This window comes from Penicillium malachiteum (genome assembly GCF_028827825.1).
Source record: "Penicillium malachiteum strain IBT 17515 chromosome Unknown utg000002l:1.0-8849297.0:1.0-8852440.0, whole genome shotgun sequence".
Taxonomy (NCBI): Eukaryota; Fungi; Ascomycota; class Eurotiomycetes; order Eurotiales; family Aspergillaceae; genus Penicillium; species Penicillium malachiteum.
In genome coordinates this window covers 8,126,519-8,142,265 of record NW_026643095.1, presented here as the reverse complement: position 1 = coordinate 8,142,265, position 15,747 = coordinate 8,126,519, and the positions used below count along the sequence as shown (strand labels likewise).

The window sequence follows — 15,747 nt, the reverse complement described above, 5'->3', positions numbered from 1 at the left end:
GGAAAAGAAATAGATGAATATCGGAGATGAAGAAAGATAATAATAATAATAATAACAGAGAAATATTAGATGTGGATGGATCAGTCAAGGTCGGCGTCCGCCATCTCGGCATCAACCATTTCGGAGTCAGCTGGTTCAGACTTCTCAGGTTCGGCCTCAGGCTCAACCTTCTTCTCCTCTTCGACCGCAGTCATAGGCTGCTCAACGGGCTCTGAGGATTCCTTGACCGCAGGAGCAGATTCAGTGGATGGCTCAGTCTCACCGGTGGCGTCGGCGTTATCCAGTGTACCGTTGACCCAGGAGCGGAAACGCTGGTTAGATTCGTCGACTTGGTCCTTGCTGAGACCACGGGCCCAGTTAGGGTTGTTCACGAACTTCTCAACGAAACGATCATGGCGCTTCTCCTTCAGAGTAGTCTTTTCTTTGGTTTGCTCTTCCTGTAAGGCCTTAATGGTTTCGGCATCAGCGTCTTTCTCATGTACTGGAGCCGTGGAGCGCCAGAACCAGTCGTAGGTGGAAGGCTGGTAGAGGATGGTGTAGTTATTGGCGCAGATACGGATCACGAGACCATCGTGGTGCTGAAGGCGACGGTAGAAGCGGTCGTATTCTTCATCCTCATCAAGCTTGCCGGGCAAGTTACGCTTGAGGAAGGGAACGCGCATGGTGGAGTACTGCACGCCCTCGGTAGGATCCCGCATTGAGTAGGTTGTGACATAGTATGACCAGCGAGCTTCAGCGCTAAGGTCATCGTTCTCGAGAGTAGAGTCTTCGGTGGTTATGATTTGCATGGTGACTCGACGGTCGGCAGGGTAGAATGTGACCCGGTACATGTCACCCTCCTTGATGAATCGCTCAATCTGCTTGCGATACTGAATCTCTTGGTGGTGGGTGGTCTCGTCCTTTTCGCGCTCCTTGAAGAACAGGTTGGCCATGTCGGAGGTACGATCCCGAGAATCTCCCGTGAAAACCGAAGCGACATACTTCGTAATGGAGCTGAAAATGCGGTCAAGATTGTAAAGCAGGTATCCACCTTGCATATAGAATCGTCGCAGTGTCTCTTCGAGTTGAATCTGGTCAATATCACCGCGGATCACTTCCTCGCACATGCGCACAATTTGCTTGTACAAGTTGGCGTGAGGAGAAACATCCTGGAAGAAGTCGGTCGGGAATCGGTCAATCAGGCAGAGATCGTGAGCGGGTTTCGGCAGCAGACCACGGCGGACTTGCTCGTGAGCTTCAGCCTCCTGTTGCTTGATGCGCAGAAGACGAGAGTAGAGAATCTCGAAAGTTCGTACGAAGCAGAGAATGTTAAGGTTGCAGTACATGTGATGCTCTGTCTTTTTGTACTTCTCATTCAGAGTGTACTCGTGCTCAACGTTGAAATTGCCTTGACCCGGGTGCTCCATCCATTTCAGCTCAGCAACATCGAAGGACTCCTCAGGTTCGGACGCGGCTGCCGACGCAGCGCGACCAAGTTCTGGAGTCGATTGCGTGTTCACGGTAGGAGTGACACCATTATTCTTTTTGCCAGTGCGGATAGCTCTCTCGAGGCCATCATGCAGTAAAGCCAGCTTTTGCACGTTAGGTACCTTTCGACTGGCGTTTGATGCTTCATCGGCAGTAATAGTGTCATCCATTTCGTCTGGAGAGGGAGAGCCAACCATAAGCTCATCCATGTAGTCGTGGAACAGCTCTCGATCGAGACCGAAGAAGACGGGAATGAAGTCTTTGACGAAATTGATCAGACGCGAAGGGTCCGTGCCGAACCCAGATGTGGTGCGGTCAAAGTACAGGCATAGAAGATGCGTCGTATCTAACAGGACATCCAGGTCATCCAATTTTACCTCAACCTGATGAGTGGGTGCGGTCAGCCCATTCTTCCGTCGAACTTGAGACTCTTCAAATTTGGCCGTAAATTCATGAGCGATGTTCTTGGCCACGAAAATCTTCTTGTCGGTTGCGCGGCTGGTGATAGACTGGTGATCAAGACTGCGCCAGTATGCTCTCTGCATCTGTTCGCGCCAGACCTTGTCCCATTCACGCTGGCAAGCTTTCCATTCTTCCAGCTTCTGCTTCAGGCGGTAGAGAACAATCGGAAGGACTTGGCACGGACGCTCAAACATGTCACGAATGACTTTCTCACCGCGCACACGGTCATAGACCTTTTTAATGACACGCTGGTAAATGGCCTCACTCTGGCCACCAAGACCAGGTGGCAGCTTGAAGCTCACACGTTCAGCATCAGACATGTGCAAAAACTGTTGACAAATTGGTTCAATGAGTTGAATGGTGCGAACACAAGCCTCAATGTGATGGTCATATTCGTGGCGGTCTTCCTCAATTCGGTGAAGGGCATCTTCATATTGGTTCTTTCGATGCGCAACAAACCCAGAGTCTTCAGACGCCCAGGTAGGGTGTGACGCCCAGCCATCGTTCAAAGTGGAAACGCAGAGCTCATCACGACCACTGCATGCCTTTTGGCGCTCGCGCTTGGGCAAGAGACGGTAACTAGGTCCCAGGGATCGACAGTGAGCGAGGTTAACGATGCCAGCCTCAGTCTTGGGCTTGGGGTCGATTGCCTTGTCCTCAGGCTCATCAACAGTCATGAAACGCTTGAACCAGCTCATCAGTTCTGCATTGGATCCAATGAAACCCTCAGCACGCTTGACAAGAACGAAACGATCAATGAGATCGTTTGTGTACAGATTGCAAAGCTTCAGGAAGTCACTGAAAATCTGCTTATTGGCAATGAACTTCTTGACACGGTCAAAGAATGCAATCTCCTCTTGGCTTGGTGTTGTGAGCATGGAAGGAGGGATAGGCTCCGGTAGAGCGGGAATTAGGGTAGGAGAAACATTGGGAATGTCGGCGCCCGAAGGTTTTCCGTGGAAATGCTTAGGTCTCTGTACGATAATTTGTTAGTAATCTCGCGCTTCAGAGTGGAGTAGAAAATGTGACATAGAAATTGAGGGAGCCAGAAGGAGAGGATGTGTGTTTGTAACGTTTTCAAATCACAACGAGGATGAGAACGAACCTTGCTATTAGGGCCGAACTGAGCTGGCTGAGCACGAACAGAGGATTCTGGAATTCTGGAACTATCCACACCAGAAGGTCCTGAAATCGAAGATCCGGCTACTCCAGATGCGCCTCGACGCTTCTTGCTCTCCTTGGCGGATGGATCCTTGACATTAAAGTTGCCTAGTGGAGGCATGTTCTTCATGTCGCGGTTCGGGGTCTGAGAAGTCATACCCATGGGCTCGCCTCGCATATTGCTGACTGGAATAGCCTCATCAAGTCGAGCTTGCTGTTGCTGCTGCTGCTGCTGCTTTGCATGAGCCGCAGACTCAGGCAAGAACTGTTTAAAGTCCTCAAGAAGGTCGGGAGCAGTGTTAAATAGCTGAGTAACTTGGGCATAGACATCCTGAATAGGCTTCGATTCCCGCTGGTATGTTTGCAAGATCTCCAAGAACTGCTTGTAGATTTCTGGGGCGCCTGAGAAGCGATTCTTTATCTTGTTGACATAGCTAATGGCGTGGTTGAACTCGACAGGTCCGCGCTTGTTCAGATCGGCGTGGCCACCTTGCAACATGCCTCCAACACCTGCCAAGCTACTCATAGGTTGAGTGAGAGCAGCACTTTGAGCGGCACCAGAGACTTGTAGCAGTGATGGTCTTCCTAGTCCAGACGCAGCAGAGGCAGCACCTTGTAGCTGAGCAACTCCACGGTGGTCTTGTTGATGGGTTAAAGCAGCTGCACCCTGGGCCTCTTGGCCTTGGTAACCATAGTGACTATCCGGTGCAGAAGCTTGGCTTTCTGGCTGATACATAGCGGGGGCCATCATTCGGGAACCAGGAGAATATGATCCGGGTAGGCCTTGCTGTTGCGGCTGCTGTTGCTGGGTCTGCTGCCAGCCAGGTCGGGATTGATCGTAGTAATCCTGACGACCATGAGGTCCAAGCCCAGAAGGTCCAAGATCGTTGGTAGGTTCCAGTGGGCGTCCTGCGCGGGGCATACTCAGGGTATTCGTTCCAGAGGGAGTAGTCACGCGAATCGCATCAGGGTTATCTTCAGTACCACATTCAATACGATATCCAGGGGGAAGGAAAGTGTTGAACCCTTGTATCAGAGCTGGATGACCATTGAAAAGGGTAGAAACTCGTTGAATTACGCCGGGTGTATCAATTCTAGCATGATCAAACACAAACAGTCAGATTGGGTGCACAAACGGAAAATATAAAAGATGGGATTGGTGGGGTAAAAACTTACGCCTGACTCTTGAAATCTTTCATGATGTCCAAGAAGCGGTTGTACACATCGGGTTGATCAACGAATCGAACCTTGACCTGGTCAAGATAACTGAGGGCGTCCTGCACCTCGAAATTATATGTTAGATAAGGGTTCTCGTCAACGGGATTGAGTCCTTGGGAGCCCGCTGGGTGACTTGCATTTAAAATTGGCTGTTGTCCTTGGGCAAGAGCCGCAACATTGCCTGGAATCTGCTGTCCGGGGCCGCTGTAACCACCCATCATTGGGGGTGCACCGGGGTGCTGGATGTATGAGCGAGGAGTTCCTTCTCCATGCTGCATTTGTGGGCCAAAAAGGCTTGCGGGTCCACCGGAAGACTGCACAGTTCCTTGAGGAGCGTTGGGAGCATTCGAGCCAAGATTAGACAAAAGACCGTTGGGGCCGTGGATCGAATTCTGAACTTTCGACGCGACAGGCTGGTGGAGAGGGATCGATCCCGGGTGACTTTGGACTGGATGGTGTTCGCGCTGCTGGCGTTCAATTTGTTCCCGTTCACGCTGCTCGCGCTCTCGATGGGCCATTTCTTCGTGGCGCTGGCGTTCAATGATATCGCGCTCTCGAGAGTCCCGCTCTCGCTCGCGGTTCAAAGACTGGGGGGATGCATGTTGCATCGCCTGGCCAATGCCGGGAAGGGAATGACCTGCGGGTCCATGCTGGCCGTAGGCTTGAGGCTGATGGGGAGCGCCATGTGTTTGGCTCAGCTCTGCCAGACCCGGGAGGGAGTGACCACCGGGGTACGGTCCTAAATTGCCGAGCGCGAACGTTAGTCTATACATCCCATGGTAAAGCATTCTTCCAAACAGACGAAAGCATTCTCTGAATGATGTTTCAAAGTGTGCTGAGGGTGGAGAAAAGAGCTAACCTGAGGGAGGAGGGAGGACAGGGCCGGAGGCCTGGTTAGCTTGGCCTTGCTGCGGTGGGTTTTGGCTGTCACATATAGTTAGCACAATTGATCTCTTCATGAAATGGGGTCTAATGCTTACCCAAATGAGCCCAGCGACCGAGGCCCCTGGCCCATTTGATCAAGGTTGGGGTGCGGCGGTGGCCCACCCGCCGGGTGCCAGTTATCGTTCCCCGTGTTCATTATGAACACGGGTAGGGAAAGCAGGAGATGGTGGTTAAGGTCGAAGAGGATCGTAATAGAGAAGAGGAGAGGGCGAGGAGTGTGCAAAAGATTGCAAGTAAGAAGGTTGATTAAATGGAGGATAAGGATTGCGCGCGCGACGGCTTGTATCCAGTGAAGGGTTTCTTGACTGTCTTCCACTAACCCTAATGCAGTATAGCCGCTGGGACATCGGCCATTGAATGATCCGAGTATTGCCAGGAATACGGTAAGTTTGCTAAACTCCGGGGCTTCACCGAGGGAAAATGGAACCGTTCTCGTCTTTTTTGTACCATTTTGGTAATTTGACAGCGGCATGATACACTCCGCCTTCGTCATCGGCTGTTACTTTGGGCAGAAAAAACTCGCCGAAATCTGCAGGCTATTGCGTATTCACTCAGTCATACACAAGCAAAAGATAGTGTATTCACTGGAAAGGAAAATCATGATAGTGTTAGTAGTGAATTAAGTAACGTGAATGAAAAGGAACTTTTCCAATTTGGAAAGAAAGAAAGAAAGAGCCCTCATTTTAGTGACTTCGCATTCCCCACAACTATCTACGGGAGAAGATATGTCCACAGATAACCCCTAACACCACCAAACTTGGATCAGATAGTATGTCCTAAATGGACTTGACATTCTCTATCATGAAGCGCCCTGCGCAACGCCTTCAAGGTACCTAAGTAAAATAGCTGCATACACACCAGAGGGAATGGAAGACAAGAACGGGTTCACAGAACAGCAGAAGAAAACAGATAGGAAATGGGGACTCTCTGTCGGCTATCCTGAGGACCGAGAAACGAGAAACAGGGGAAGAGAGAAGAAAAATGAAATGGAAAGTGTTAATGAGATTACGGAGCGTGTGGCTTGCTGCTATGGCCATTATTTTGATTTTGGGGTGTCCTTGTTCTCTTGCGCTCTCTCTTTCTTTCTTCTTGCCAGATCCTCCGCTCCACCAGCCACCAGCTACCCGACCCCATTCCGAAGATGCGCCTGTCCATGAAGAGAGAAACAAAGTTTGTATGATCCTGTTGCCAAAATTTGCTCACAGGGCAGAGAAGACGAAAAGCTAGGGATATAGTTAGTACATAGATCTGGGGAATGTGCAAGGGAGAGCGTCCGGTATAACTTACGTTGTTTGTAGCGGCAATAGCAATGCTATCCTCAAATGGATGCCAGCTCATATGCAGGATTTTCTTGTTGAAGTCGATCTGGTCTGCATCGGTCTCCTTCTTCATCCGGCTACCAGGTCCTGCAGGGCTTCCAGATCGAGAACCAGCCTTCTTTCCATTGCCCTTGTTCATTGGTGTAGGCACGCCGACCTTCTTCGCCTTGAATGCCGACTTGTCTGCCTGCAGCACAATCTCTGTATCCTTTTCTTCCTCTGTGGGGTAAATCATGAAGTTGTTGTTATAGCTGCCCGTCATTACATTCTCTGCATCACCAGAGAACACCACCTCAAACTTGTCGAAGATGCTATCGTTTTCGTAGGTATCGCAGAGACGCGGCCGCAAGTGCTCATGGATGGGGATTGTCTTGACCGGCTGACGCTCCATGTTCACATCCCAAATCTTCACAGTCAAGTAGTCCCTGGACACAATGTAGCGGCCGTCATGTGAGAATCGAACGTCGGAGATGGAGGAGATGATCTCGGAGAAGAAAGACCGCGATGAAGCATCTTCTTCCTGTTCAAACTCTAAAAAAAAATCAAAAGTTGCGTTAGTATGAATGAAATAGGACTTTCACTGATAATCGAAACATACGCTTGGAGTGCTCATCGCAAAGCGCGCGCTGGCGCATATCGGCAAGCTTGATGGTACCCTTGGAACTGGCATACATAAACCAGTTACAGCTCACTGGATGAAACTCTGCAGCCGTAATAACCTCTGTGAGCTCCTCCATGTTCGCTGGCTTGATATCCACAATGTTGAAGCTCTGGTCCTGGATGTTGAGATTCCACAAGTTGACACGAAGATCATCACTGCTGATGAAGGTCTCTCCGTCGCTGTTCACAGAGATACTGTTTATATGGTAAGCATGAGCATTGGCATATGTTCTTCGTGGAACAGCGGCCACAACAGTGTCATGGTGTGTCAAGCGAGGGAGCTTCAGCGCGGATGCATCTTTGAAAGTTCCCCGGGGCGCTCGAGGCAGGCCACCCACTGGGACAGAAGGTGTCATCTCATTTGATAGGTTGTTCTCGGCGACCACTTTCAAGGACTTATCGAACACCTTCCACAGCTTTATGGTCTTGTCGTTAGTCGAAAGGAGGAAGTGTGATGAATTCTGTCGGCGACACCATTTTATCTTATTGATCTTCTCTTCGATCTCTAAGGATTTGAGGTAGTCGAATTCCGGCTCGTGCGACTGAAATTCAGTATGGAACTTATACTCGCAGGTTTTTTTCTGGTGGTTGAAAACACAGGTTATCAGAATAGGCCGTCCGGGTGGGTACTAGAAAAAACTTCGGGAAGAAAAAAAGGGATTGGGGCAGCAGGTACTCACCGTCTCATTCCGCTCGAACAAGACCACTCGTCCACCCTTATCTCCAGTAGCTAGATAATTTCCAGTGTGGTCGAATTCAACGGTCGAAATGATATCCGCTGTAGAAAGAGTACATATCAGCCAATCAGCTCATGGCAATGACTCGAGATGCAAGACAAGGGTACCTTCTGTGATATCTTCTACATCACCTTTATCACCAAAGCATCTATTGACAAAAGTTAGCTTGTGTATTCTGAATTAGAAAATTCAAGAGAGGTGGGCTGCCGGGCTAGTCATCCGGACTTCCACCTTCACCCTCTTGTCACATCCGCAACTCACTGTGTGAACTTCCAGGTAGGTGTTCCTGGATCTCTGTCTACCATCTTTTCGTTCTAGGATCGCCCTTGATCGCAAATGAAAGGGCAAGAGACGGAAGAAGACGAAGATGGTTGGTTTGAAGAGAGGAAAAAAAGAGCAGGCAAAACGTTGAGTCCGAAAGCTCTATTTGTGGATGCAGGAAAAAACAAAAGTGAATCACTTGGTGCAAGTTAATATGGGTGACAGAATGAGACTGGTTGGACGAAAGGCAATGAAAGCGACCGGAATGACGATTAAAGACTGGCGAAGGCAATCGGGTCTACACTTCGATCGGAGAAGGTTAAGGCGAGGGGCCCGATGACCAGAAGAGCGCGATAGTGGGAGGAGAAGAGGGAGGTAACAGCCGAAGACGGAGGTGAAGGCTGAAAGAGCCGTGTATCTCTTTTGGAAGTTGACGCCAAAAGAGTTCAAAGGTGGTTGGAAGTTGCGGGATGGAGGAGAGGGGGGAAGTTAGATGGGTTTGGAGGGGAGCAAACGACCCGGTTGTTATGAGTGGGCCCGCCAGAAGAGCTTGAGAGGGGATCATTGAGATATTAGAGAGATTTTATCATGATTAATTTTTTTTATTCTTAGAAGATCTATCCCTTCTTTAGTTTTTTTACATTTCAATTCTATTAATCTCTTTCTTTTCTTCTTCCTCTTTTTTTTTTACCCCTCCCAAGAAACCAAAAAGAAGACATAGGTGGGGAATCATTGGGATGCTGTACCCTACGGTGTACGTTTCCCACCGCTACACGCTCCACGGATACTGGAGGATTTCTTTTATAATATCTCGTATTTAATCATGATCTCTGGGTCATCGGAATGAAATTGCAGATTTTAATATCAAAATACTTTGATATCTAACTAAAGGTAAGTCAAAGGGAAAATATAAAGAAAGAAAAAAGTTCTCTATCCAGACAATGCTGACATCAACACTTATCCAGCGATTGTAACATTGCCCAAAGCAGGTCCCTAGCAAGGACTGACAATATTGAAAGCTGCCAATCAATTGCCCAAGGGGTCAGAACATGCATGCTGCAGTCTCTGGAAACTCTTATATTATAGATGAAGTGCGGGCGTGCCATCCTGGAAGCTGCAGGCTCAAATGCTGATGTCCCGCCTCTGTCGTCATTCTGTCGGGGCCAAAGAATCCAGAGCTTCCAAGGTTTAAGGATCAAATAGTGCGCTCATACCTGCTCATTCGATCTGGATTATACAAATTATCCAGATATACCTCGAATCTCAGAATATCTTGGGTTTCAGCGGTCGGTTAAAATGACTTCCATTAGTAAACTTGAAGATACTACTAGTACTAGTATGGGGAATCCAGTAATATATCTCGGGATGACCGGCCTTATGGTCCAAACTGCTCAATATTATATCTTTACGCCAGTGCTTCAAGTTTCTACCTAACCTCGCCATAAATTTCTATCTAATGGATAAGTGTCCATAGGACGTTTTATCCCAATCATGAATGCCATCATCTCCAGATCAATTATAACCCGTCAGTTGACTATTACCATCACGATCTCGACTGGGCCGTGGATAACATTTGAAAGAACCCGTAGATGCCCAAGGGCAGAGAATCTCATTCTTACACGTGCACCAATCGACACCAAACTTATAGACATTGGGCATATCTTACCAAGTGATATATCTCTCTTCTCTTACAATATGAAACTGATCAGCTATGCGATCCCATTCATCCGAACCACATGCATATTCCACTTAGCGTCTCTTCACATGCTCCCCTTCCTACTTCGTCCGAACCCTTAATCCGAGAGTCCACTACTACTACCTAGTCAGACTCAACCCCAAATGCCTACAGAATAATGTCTCCTACATTAAATCCACTCCAAAACTACTCCGAACCCTCCTCTCCTGATTAATTCAATCCCTACGGACTATATTACACTATCAACACCCTCAACCAGACCAAATACAGCTCTGAAGCTATGTCTGACACCACGGAGAACATGCGGGGTACCCGCAACACGAATACCCGCACCGGCACGCCCAATTCAATCCCTCCCGTAAACGCGCCCATAAGCCCACCCTCACAACTTGACTCTATATCGATATCGCCATCGAATCAAAACAATTCCCCCTCCATTCCCCTAGACTCGAATTCGAATCCCGCCCCGACTTCGGCACAGCCCTCCCTTGCGCAACGCGTCCAGAACTCCGCGACGGGCCTTGCGCGCAGCGCATTCTCGGCTCAGAATCCACATTCTGGTGCAGCGCATGTATTATCTGATTCGATAAATGGCAAGGCTGGTTCGGGTCCGGCTTCAGGGCCAAGTACAGGTACAGGCTACCTAGTCAGCCAAGAAACCAGAGGCTCTGGTTCTGGCGCATTGGGACAAAGCACTAGTACTGGAGCACTCCAAGATGGGTTCCGTAATACAACGGATGACCCTCGTGGAGATGGAGCTGTACAAGGCGGATTTTCGATTCCAGCATTGAGCGCAGAGAAATTCCAGAATGAATATGGGTATGAGGATGCATTGGCACAAGCACAGGAATCTACAGACCTAAGTACTGGTACCGGTGCCCGATCGAGTGCTGAGAGTCTCCAGTCCCCCGGCGCAGGGAAGTGGAAAGGGAAACAGCGTGCACAAGATCCTATACAAGGGGAGTACACCACTGCATGGCAACGAGCGAATGCGAAAACCGGCGTAGATACGCTGTCAAGTACTGCAGACACAGACGGTGCAGCAGTTGTATCGCTCTTATCTGATAGATCATTTGATGCTAGCTTCATTACGGAGTTTAATCCAGTTTTGGATTTAGATTTGGATCCGGATGCTGCGCCTCCACCTCTAACGACAGAAGAGATCAAGCTCTTGGAATCCTTCCGACGAGAAATCGCTCAAGAGAAAAACGCCGGTAACATTCCATCTACACTGCCTGTGTCCTCGAATCCGCAACTCTCATCCTTAAGTCTCGTCCCGGATATCGATACGTTTCTCCAACAAAATGATCCTGCTGGATACACTCAATCCCACGGAATCAAAACCGCAGGAGTAAACACATTCCTCCGTGATGATGTTCTTGCGAACCTTCCAGGCGCAGAAGATTGGGTTAGTGTTCATGAGCGATACCATGATGAGGTATGGGGATATCTACGTCCGGCACTTGAAGCTGCTAAGACAGAGATGGAGGAAAATAAACAAAGCGAGGAAGATTATGAGGATGGTCCTGCTGTTCGACGGTTGAAGATGATTCTGAAGCATATGAAGGCTTGAGAAATTGTCCTGATTCATGTATACTCAATGAGTTAATTCAGATTGATATTGGAAACCATGATCTGATGTATTACTAGATGGACATGACTCGAAGAATTATCGGAAATACTAGCTAGTATTTCTGTATCATCACATATTTATACCCAGATTACTACTTTGATATACAAATTCCGAGTCACTCTTATACCGTTCCCCTGATTCAATCCAGGGATCACTTCGTCGTTGCCGAAGCTATCTACCCGGCACATGATTCAAATGTTGGATTACACTGCTCAAGGTTGTCATCTGTGATAAGCACTGAATATCCATGCCACCGGGTATCTAAGTTCGCGTGGCACTGCCAGTGAAGCAGCGAGCATTTGAAATTGGGAATGTATGTCCTCAGCACGCGAGTGCTTGGCCAGCTGTCTACATCCTCTCAGATAGGGATGTCCAAATACTTACATAAATACAGGGCTCAGTCCGACCTCGGGAGTCAGTAGCGTATGGATATAGGTGAGTGATGAGCTACACCTCTTTGTATGCAAGTACCTACACGGTTACCTATATGATTACCTGGAGGGGAAGGCTAACTGATATCTACTAGTACTTGGATATAGACAACTGCCAGCCCTACATATCAATATCTAAAGTGCCCACTGGCAGGTAAGAGATAGCTAAATTAAGAGATAACTAAAGTGAGATATAACTAAAGCAGAAGTGAGAGAGATTTCTGATCTCAAAAACCTTGCCTCATGATTATATGGCGTGGCTTCGGGCGTGGGTTCATAACCCTGATTCAAGATCATCACGTAACCTAGTATGGGTGTTATTAGCTCCGAGGTCGCATAATGACTTCAAACTCTGGATGGGCGTTGTCATGGCCATACATCCGGGAGGCAATTTCCACCACTTTGAATGATGAACGATCCAGGTTATCCGGCACTGTCATCCATCCGTACGAAAAGGTATCAACTTTTGCGTTTTTCTCTGCGCGGCGGGCGTCACCAACCCAGTGAGGGAAGAGGGGGCTGAGAGGAAGATAATGAGGGGTCTGAAGAGAGTTGAGTGACAGGCTGAAAAGGCTGCCTAGAATGTTAAGTAGTGGATGTTGACTGGATTGATGTGGAAGTACCAATGTTGGTCTAAAGGCTACCCTGTTACGACGCCTGATAAACAGCGGCCGGACCTCATCTAAACATTCTGTTATGATTTGGGAGATATTTCCAATCTCAGAAATCTAAAATGAAGACCAAATCTACGTAGCCTCCATCGGTAGTGATTTAAGGTGAAAAGCGATGCCAATCCCGAATTGGACATGTAAGGTAAAAATCATTCTAATGAATAAATTCCAAACTAAATGGTATGTTACATAAGACCATCAATTACTCCAGACTCAGAGGTCGCAGCGACGCCGGAGTGAAGATCTAGACCGCAAAGGCTGAGATCGGTATTTAATGAGGTATGGTATGGAATGATAGCAACGCAAGCAATCAAAAGAGGCAAGACAGGTGGGGTATGTTGAGGTCGTAGAATCGGAAAGATTTTCAATCAGATGTATGCTGTGACATGCATTACAGCTCAAGGCTAGGGGTCTGGCCCTTGACGCGGCCGATGACAGTTTGGGCAGCGTACTTGGGGATGACCTCGTCGTCGTGGAGCATAGCGAATTCTAATAAGAGGTTAGTAAAATGTTGCATTGAATGAGAAATTTATATGGGATATCGCTTACCCTCAGTAGCATCACGACCCATAAAGTTGAACAGGGCGTTAGCACCACCGGGGTGCTCATCCAGCCAGTTGGTCACATCAAGGACAATGCCCTTGACGACGATCCACAGATCATCCTTCTTGTTGTGCTTGGCAATCTCTTCCATGCTGAACTCCTTGTCGGGAATCTGGAAGTTGGCAGGATCGGCCTTGGTCTCCTCGGGAGCAGCGGCAGCTGGAGCAGAAGTAGCGGCAGCTGGGGCCGCAGCAATAGCAGGCAGGCTACCGGCGGCAGCACCACCCCACTCAACTGAGATCTTTCCTGGCGTGGAGGGATCAATGTGCAGGGAGATCTGACCCAGACGGTGCTGGGCAGCAGAAGAGCCGTTGTTGATCAACTTCTGGAAGAGGTGCTGGGAGGCGGAGTCACCGGCAACACGACCGTAGACAACACAGCCCAGAAGGGAGGAGCCACCCAGACGGTTAGCACCGTGGACACCACCTGCAAGCTCACCACAGGCGTAGAGACCCTCGAAGGGCTGCTTCTCGCCGTTGAGAACCTCAGCGTGCTCGTTGATCTCGATACCACCCATGGTAAAGTGAAGGACAGGCTCCATAAGGGCAACGTGGAAATCATCGTCAAGGCTGAAGGGCAGGTTGTGGAAGAACTTCTTGTTCCAAGGGTCCTGCTTCTTACCATCAGCAATGAGGTTGTACTCATCAAAGGTCTTCTTGAGAGCAGCCTCGCCACAGCCAATCTCCTTGGCCAACTCCTTGCCGGTGATCTTCTTCATCAGACCACGGCCGGAGTAATGACGAGTGTGGAAGTCCAGGACCTTGGAGGCCTTGCTGTTCAGCACCAGACGAATGGGCCACTTGCCCTTCTCCTTCTCCTTCCACATCTGGCCAGAGACGTAGTCACGGTGACCGAGCTCATCGGAGAATCGTTGACCGTCAGAGTTCAACAGGAGACCACCCTCACCACGCAGGGCCTCAGCAGCCAAGAACTTGAACTTGGCGCCGGGGTCCTTGGGGTCCACCAGACCAGTGGGGTGAACCTGGACCTTGTCCATGTCGATGCCGTTGGCACCAATCTCCATCAGCATCTTCTGACCATCACCAGTGGCGTGGGTGCCGTTGGTGGAAGACAGACCGAATGTATCGGGACGGTGCTTCTTCAGCAGGGAAGTGTCGCTAAAATCAGCGGCGTAACCACCAGTGGCCAGCACGACGATACCATCGGCGGTCTTGGTCTCGCCATTAAGTGTGTAGGTCACACCACTCACGTGGTTGCCAGACTTGTTGATCTTGGTGACATTTGCCTTCTTGACGATCTGGACACGACCGGGCTCGGTCTCGGCAAGCTCCTCTAGGCGTTGCATAAGAGCGTATGTGATAGCCATACCGGGGAACTTGGCATCGTGGCCACGGTGGGTACGAGGGAAGGAGTGGCCACCCAGACGGGAGACCAGAGTGAGGTCGAGGTTGAAGACATCCTGCAGCCACTCAACAGCGGAAGCGGACTTGTATGTGAGGACCTTGATCAGGTCGGGACGGGCCTTGTCACGGGCGGACTTGAGGGTATCCTCGTAGAAGGCCTTGACACTGTCACCGATACCGAGGTCGGTCTGGGTGCGGGTGAGCGCACCGTTAATTCCGGAGGTGGCCTTGGTTGAGTTGCCACCGAAGAAAGCTGGGGAAACGCTAGGAGTCAACATTTCGGCCCCTTCGCCACCGAGGAATGATGTTCATAGCCTACCTTGCTTGTCCAGAACGAGGACATTACCGCCGTTTAAGTAGACAGTGTGAGCAGCACTAAGACCAGAAACTGGAATACACAAAATAAATCAGTCATGTTCATTGTTCCAGGTAAGATTGCCAGATGATGATATGCGGGGAAGGTAACTTACGGCCACCGCCGACCACAATTACTTGGGGGGCTGCCATGTTTGTGAATATGGAAGGGAGAAAGGGGGAGAGAAAATAAGATGGACTGTGGAAGGAGAAGAAGATGTGGTAGGGGGAAGACGAGTTAAAAGGAACGGGACCGAGCAACTCAGAAGCCGACAAGATCTATCGGCCGAGGCACAGAAAGCAGAAAGCGTGGGGGAAAAGGTGTGGATCCGGGGGTTACAGTAATGGGAGGACGCTGGTTTGTTCAGTTTGATGATACTCCGCAAAAAGACAATCACATGTGGATGATCTAGATATTCATGGAGAGTACATAATATATGATAATATGTGGTAAATCTTACTTTACTACTAATGTGGACTGTCAAGCTCTGAGCTAGGAGAGTGATGTAAGTCATCTTCACATGCGTCATTCCAAGATTTGGTCTCATGATCATGATTGAGCTACTAAGAGACTGAGAGCACGGATCATGGTGGAATTCTTGCATGAGATTCAGAATGAGTATAGATAGACTGAGCTATCTAATTCTACTTCAATATTTGCATATCGAACAAGTAATCTATATCTTTCTTTCTATTACTCCCTAGTATGTATTCTGCAGAGCTGAGTCTGGACCGAGGGTGTGAGCCTCGGGTTACAAACAGGAT

General features: G+C 49.1%; 4 protein-coding genes across 4 annotated transcripts; 1 reads left to right on the top strand and 3 right to left on the bottom strand.

Moving 5' to 3' along the window:
• Positions 1 to 80: 80 nt before the first annotated feature.
• N7483_006031 (transcriptional regulator SIN3) lies at positions 81 to 5,389 on the bottom strand (the record flags this gene model as incomplete). Its single annotated transcript, XM_057089468.1, has 5 exons — positions 81 to 2,903; positions 3,035 to 4,184; positions 4,267 to 5,143; positions 5,168 to 5,232; positions 5,289 to 5,389. 5 exons carry the CDS (start codon positions 5,387 to 5,389, stop codon positions 81 to 83), a joined length of 5,016 nt encoding a protein of 1,671 aa, XP_056949297.1.
• Positions 5,390 to 6,452: 1,063 nt separating this feature from the next.
• On the bottom strand, positions 6,453 to 8,274 carry N7483_006030 (protein phosphatase 2A regulatory subunit CDC55; the record flags this gene model as incomplete). The annotated part of the gene is made up of 6 exons (XM_057089467.1): positions 6,453 to 6,476; positions 6,541 to 7,103; positions 7,171 to 7,813; positions 7,913 to 8,010; positions 8,077 to 8,117; positions 8,231 to 8,274. 6 exons carry the CDS (start codon positions 8,272 to 8,274, stop codon positions 6,453 to 6,455), a joined length of 1,413 nt encoding a protein of 470 aa, XP_056949296.1.
• Positions 8,275 to 10,206: 1,932 nt separating this feature from the next.
• N7483_006029 (uncharacterized protein) lies at positions 10,207 to 11,499 on the top strand (the record flags this gene model as incomplete). Its single annotated transcript, XM_057089466.1, has 1 exon — positions 10,207 to 11,499. The coding sequence occupies one exon, from the start codon at positions 10,207 to 10,209 to the stop codon at positions 11,497 to 11,499; it is 1,293 nt and encodes a 430-aa protein (XP_056949295.1).
• A 1,553-nt stretch (positions 11,500 to 13,052) lies between these two features.
• On the bottom strand, positions 13,053 to 15,135 carry osm1 (putative fumarate reductase Osm1; the record flags this gene model as incomplete). Its single annotated transcript, XM_057089465.1, has 4 exons — positions 13,053 to 13,150; positions 13,211 to 14,881; positions 14,948 to 15,016; positions 15,099 to 15,135. 4 exons carry the CDS (start codon positions 15,133 to 15,135, stop codon positions 13,053 to 13,055), a joined length of 1,875 nt encoding a protein of 624 aa, XP_056949294.1.
• Between the last annotated feature and the right edge of the window lie 612 nt (positions 15,136 to 15,747).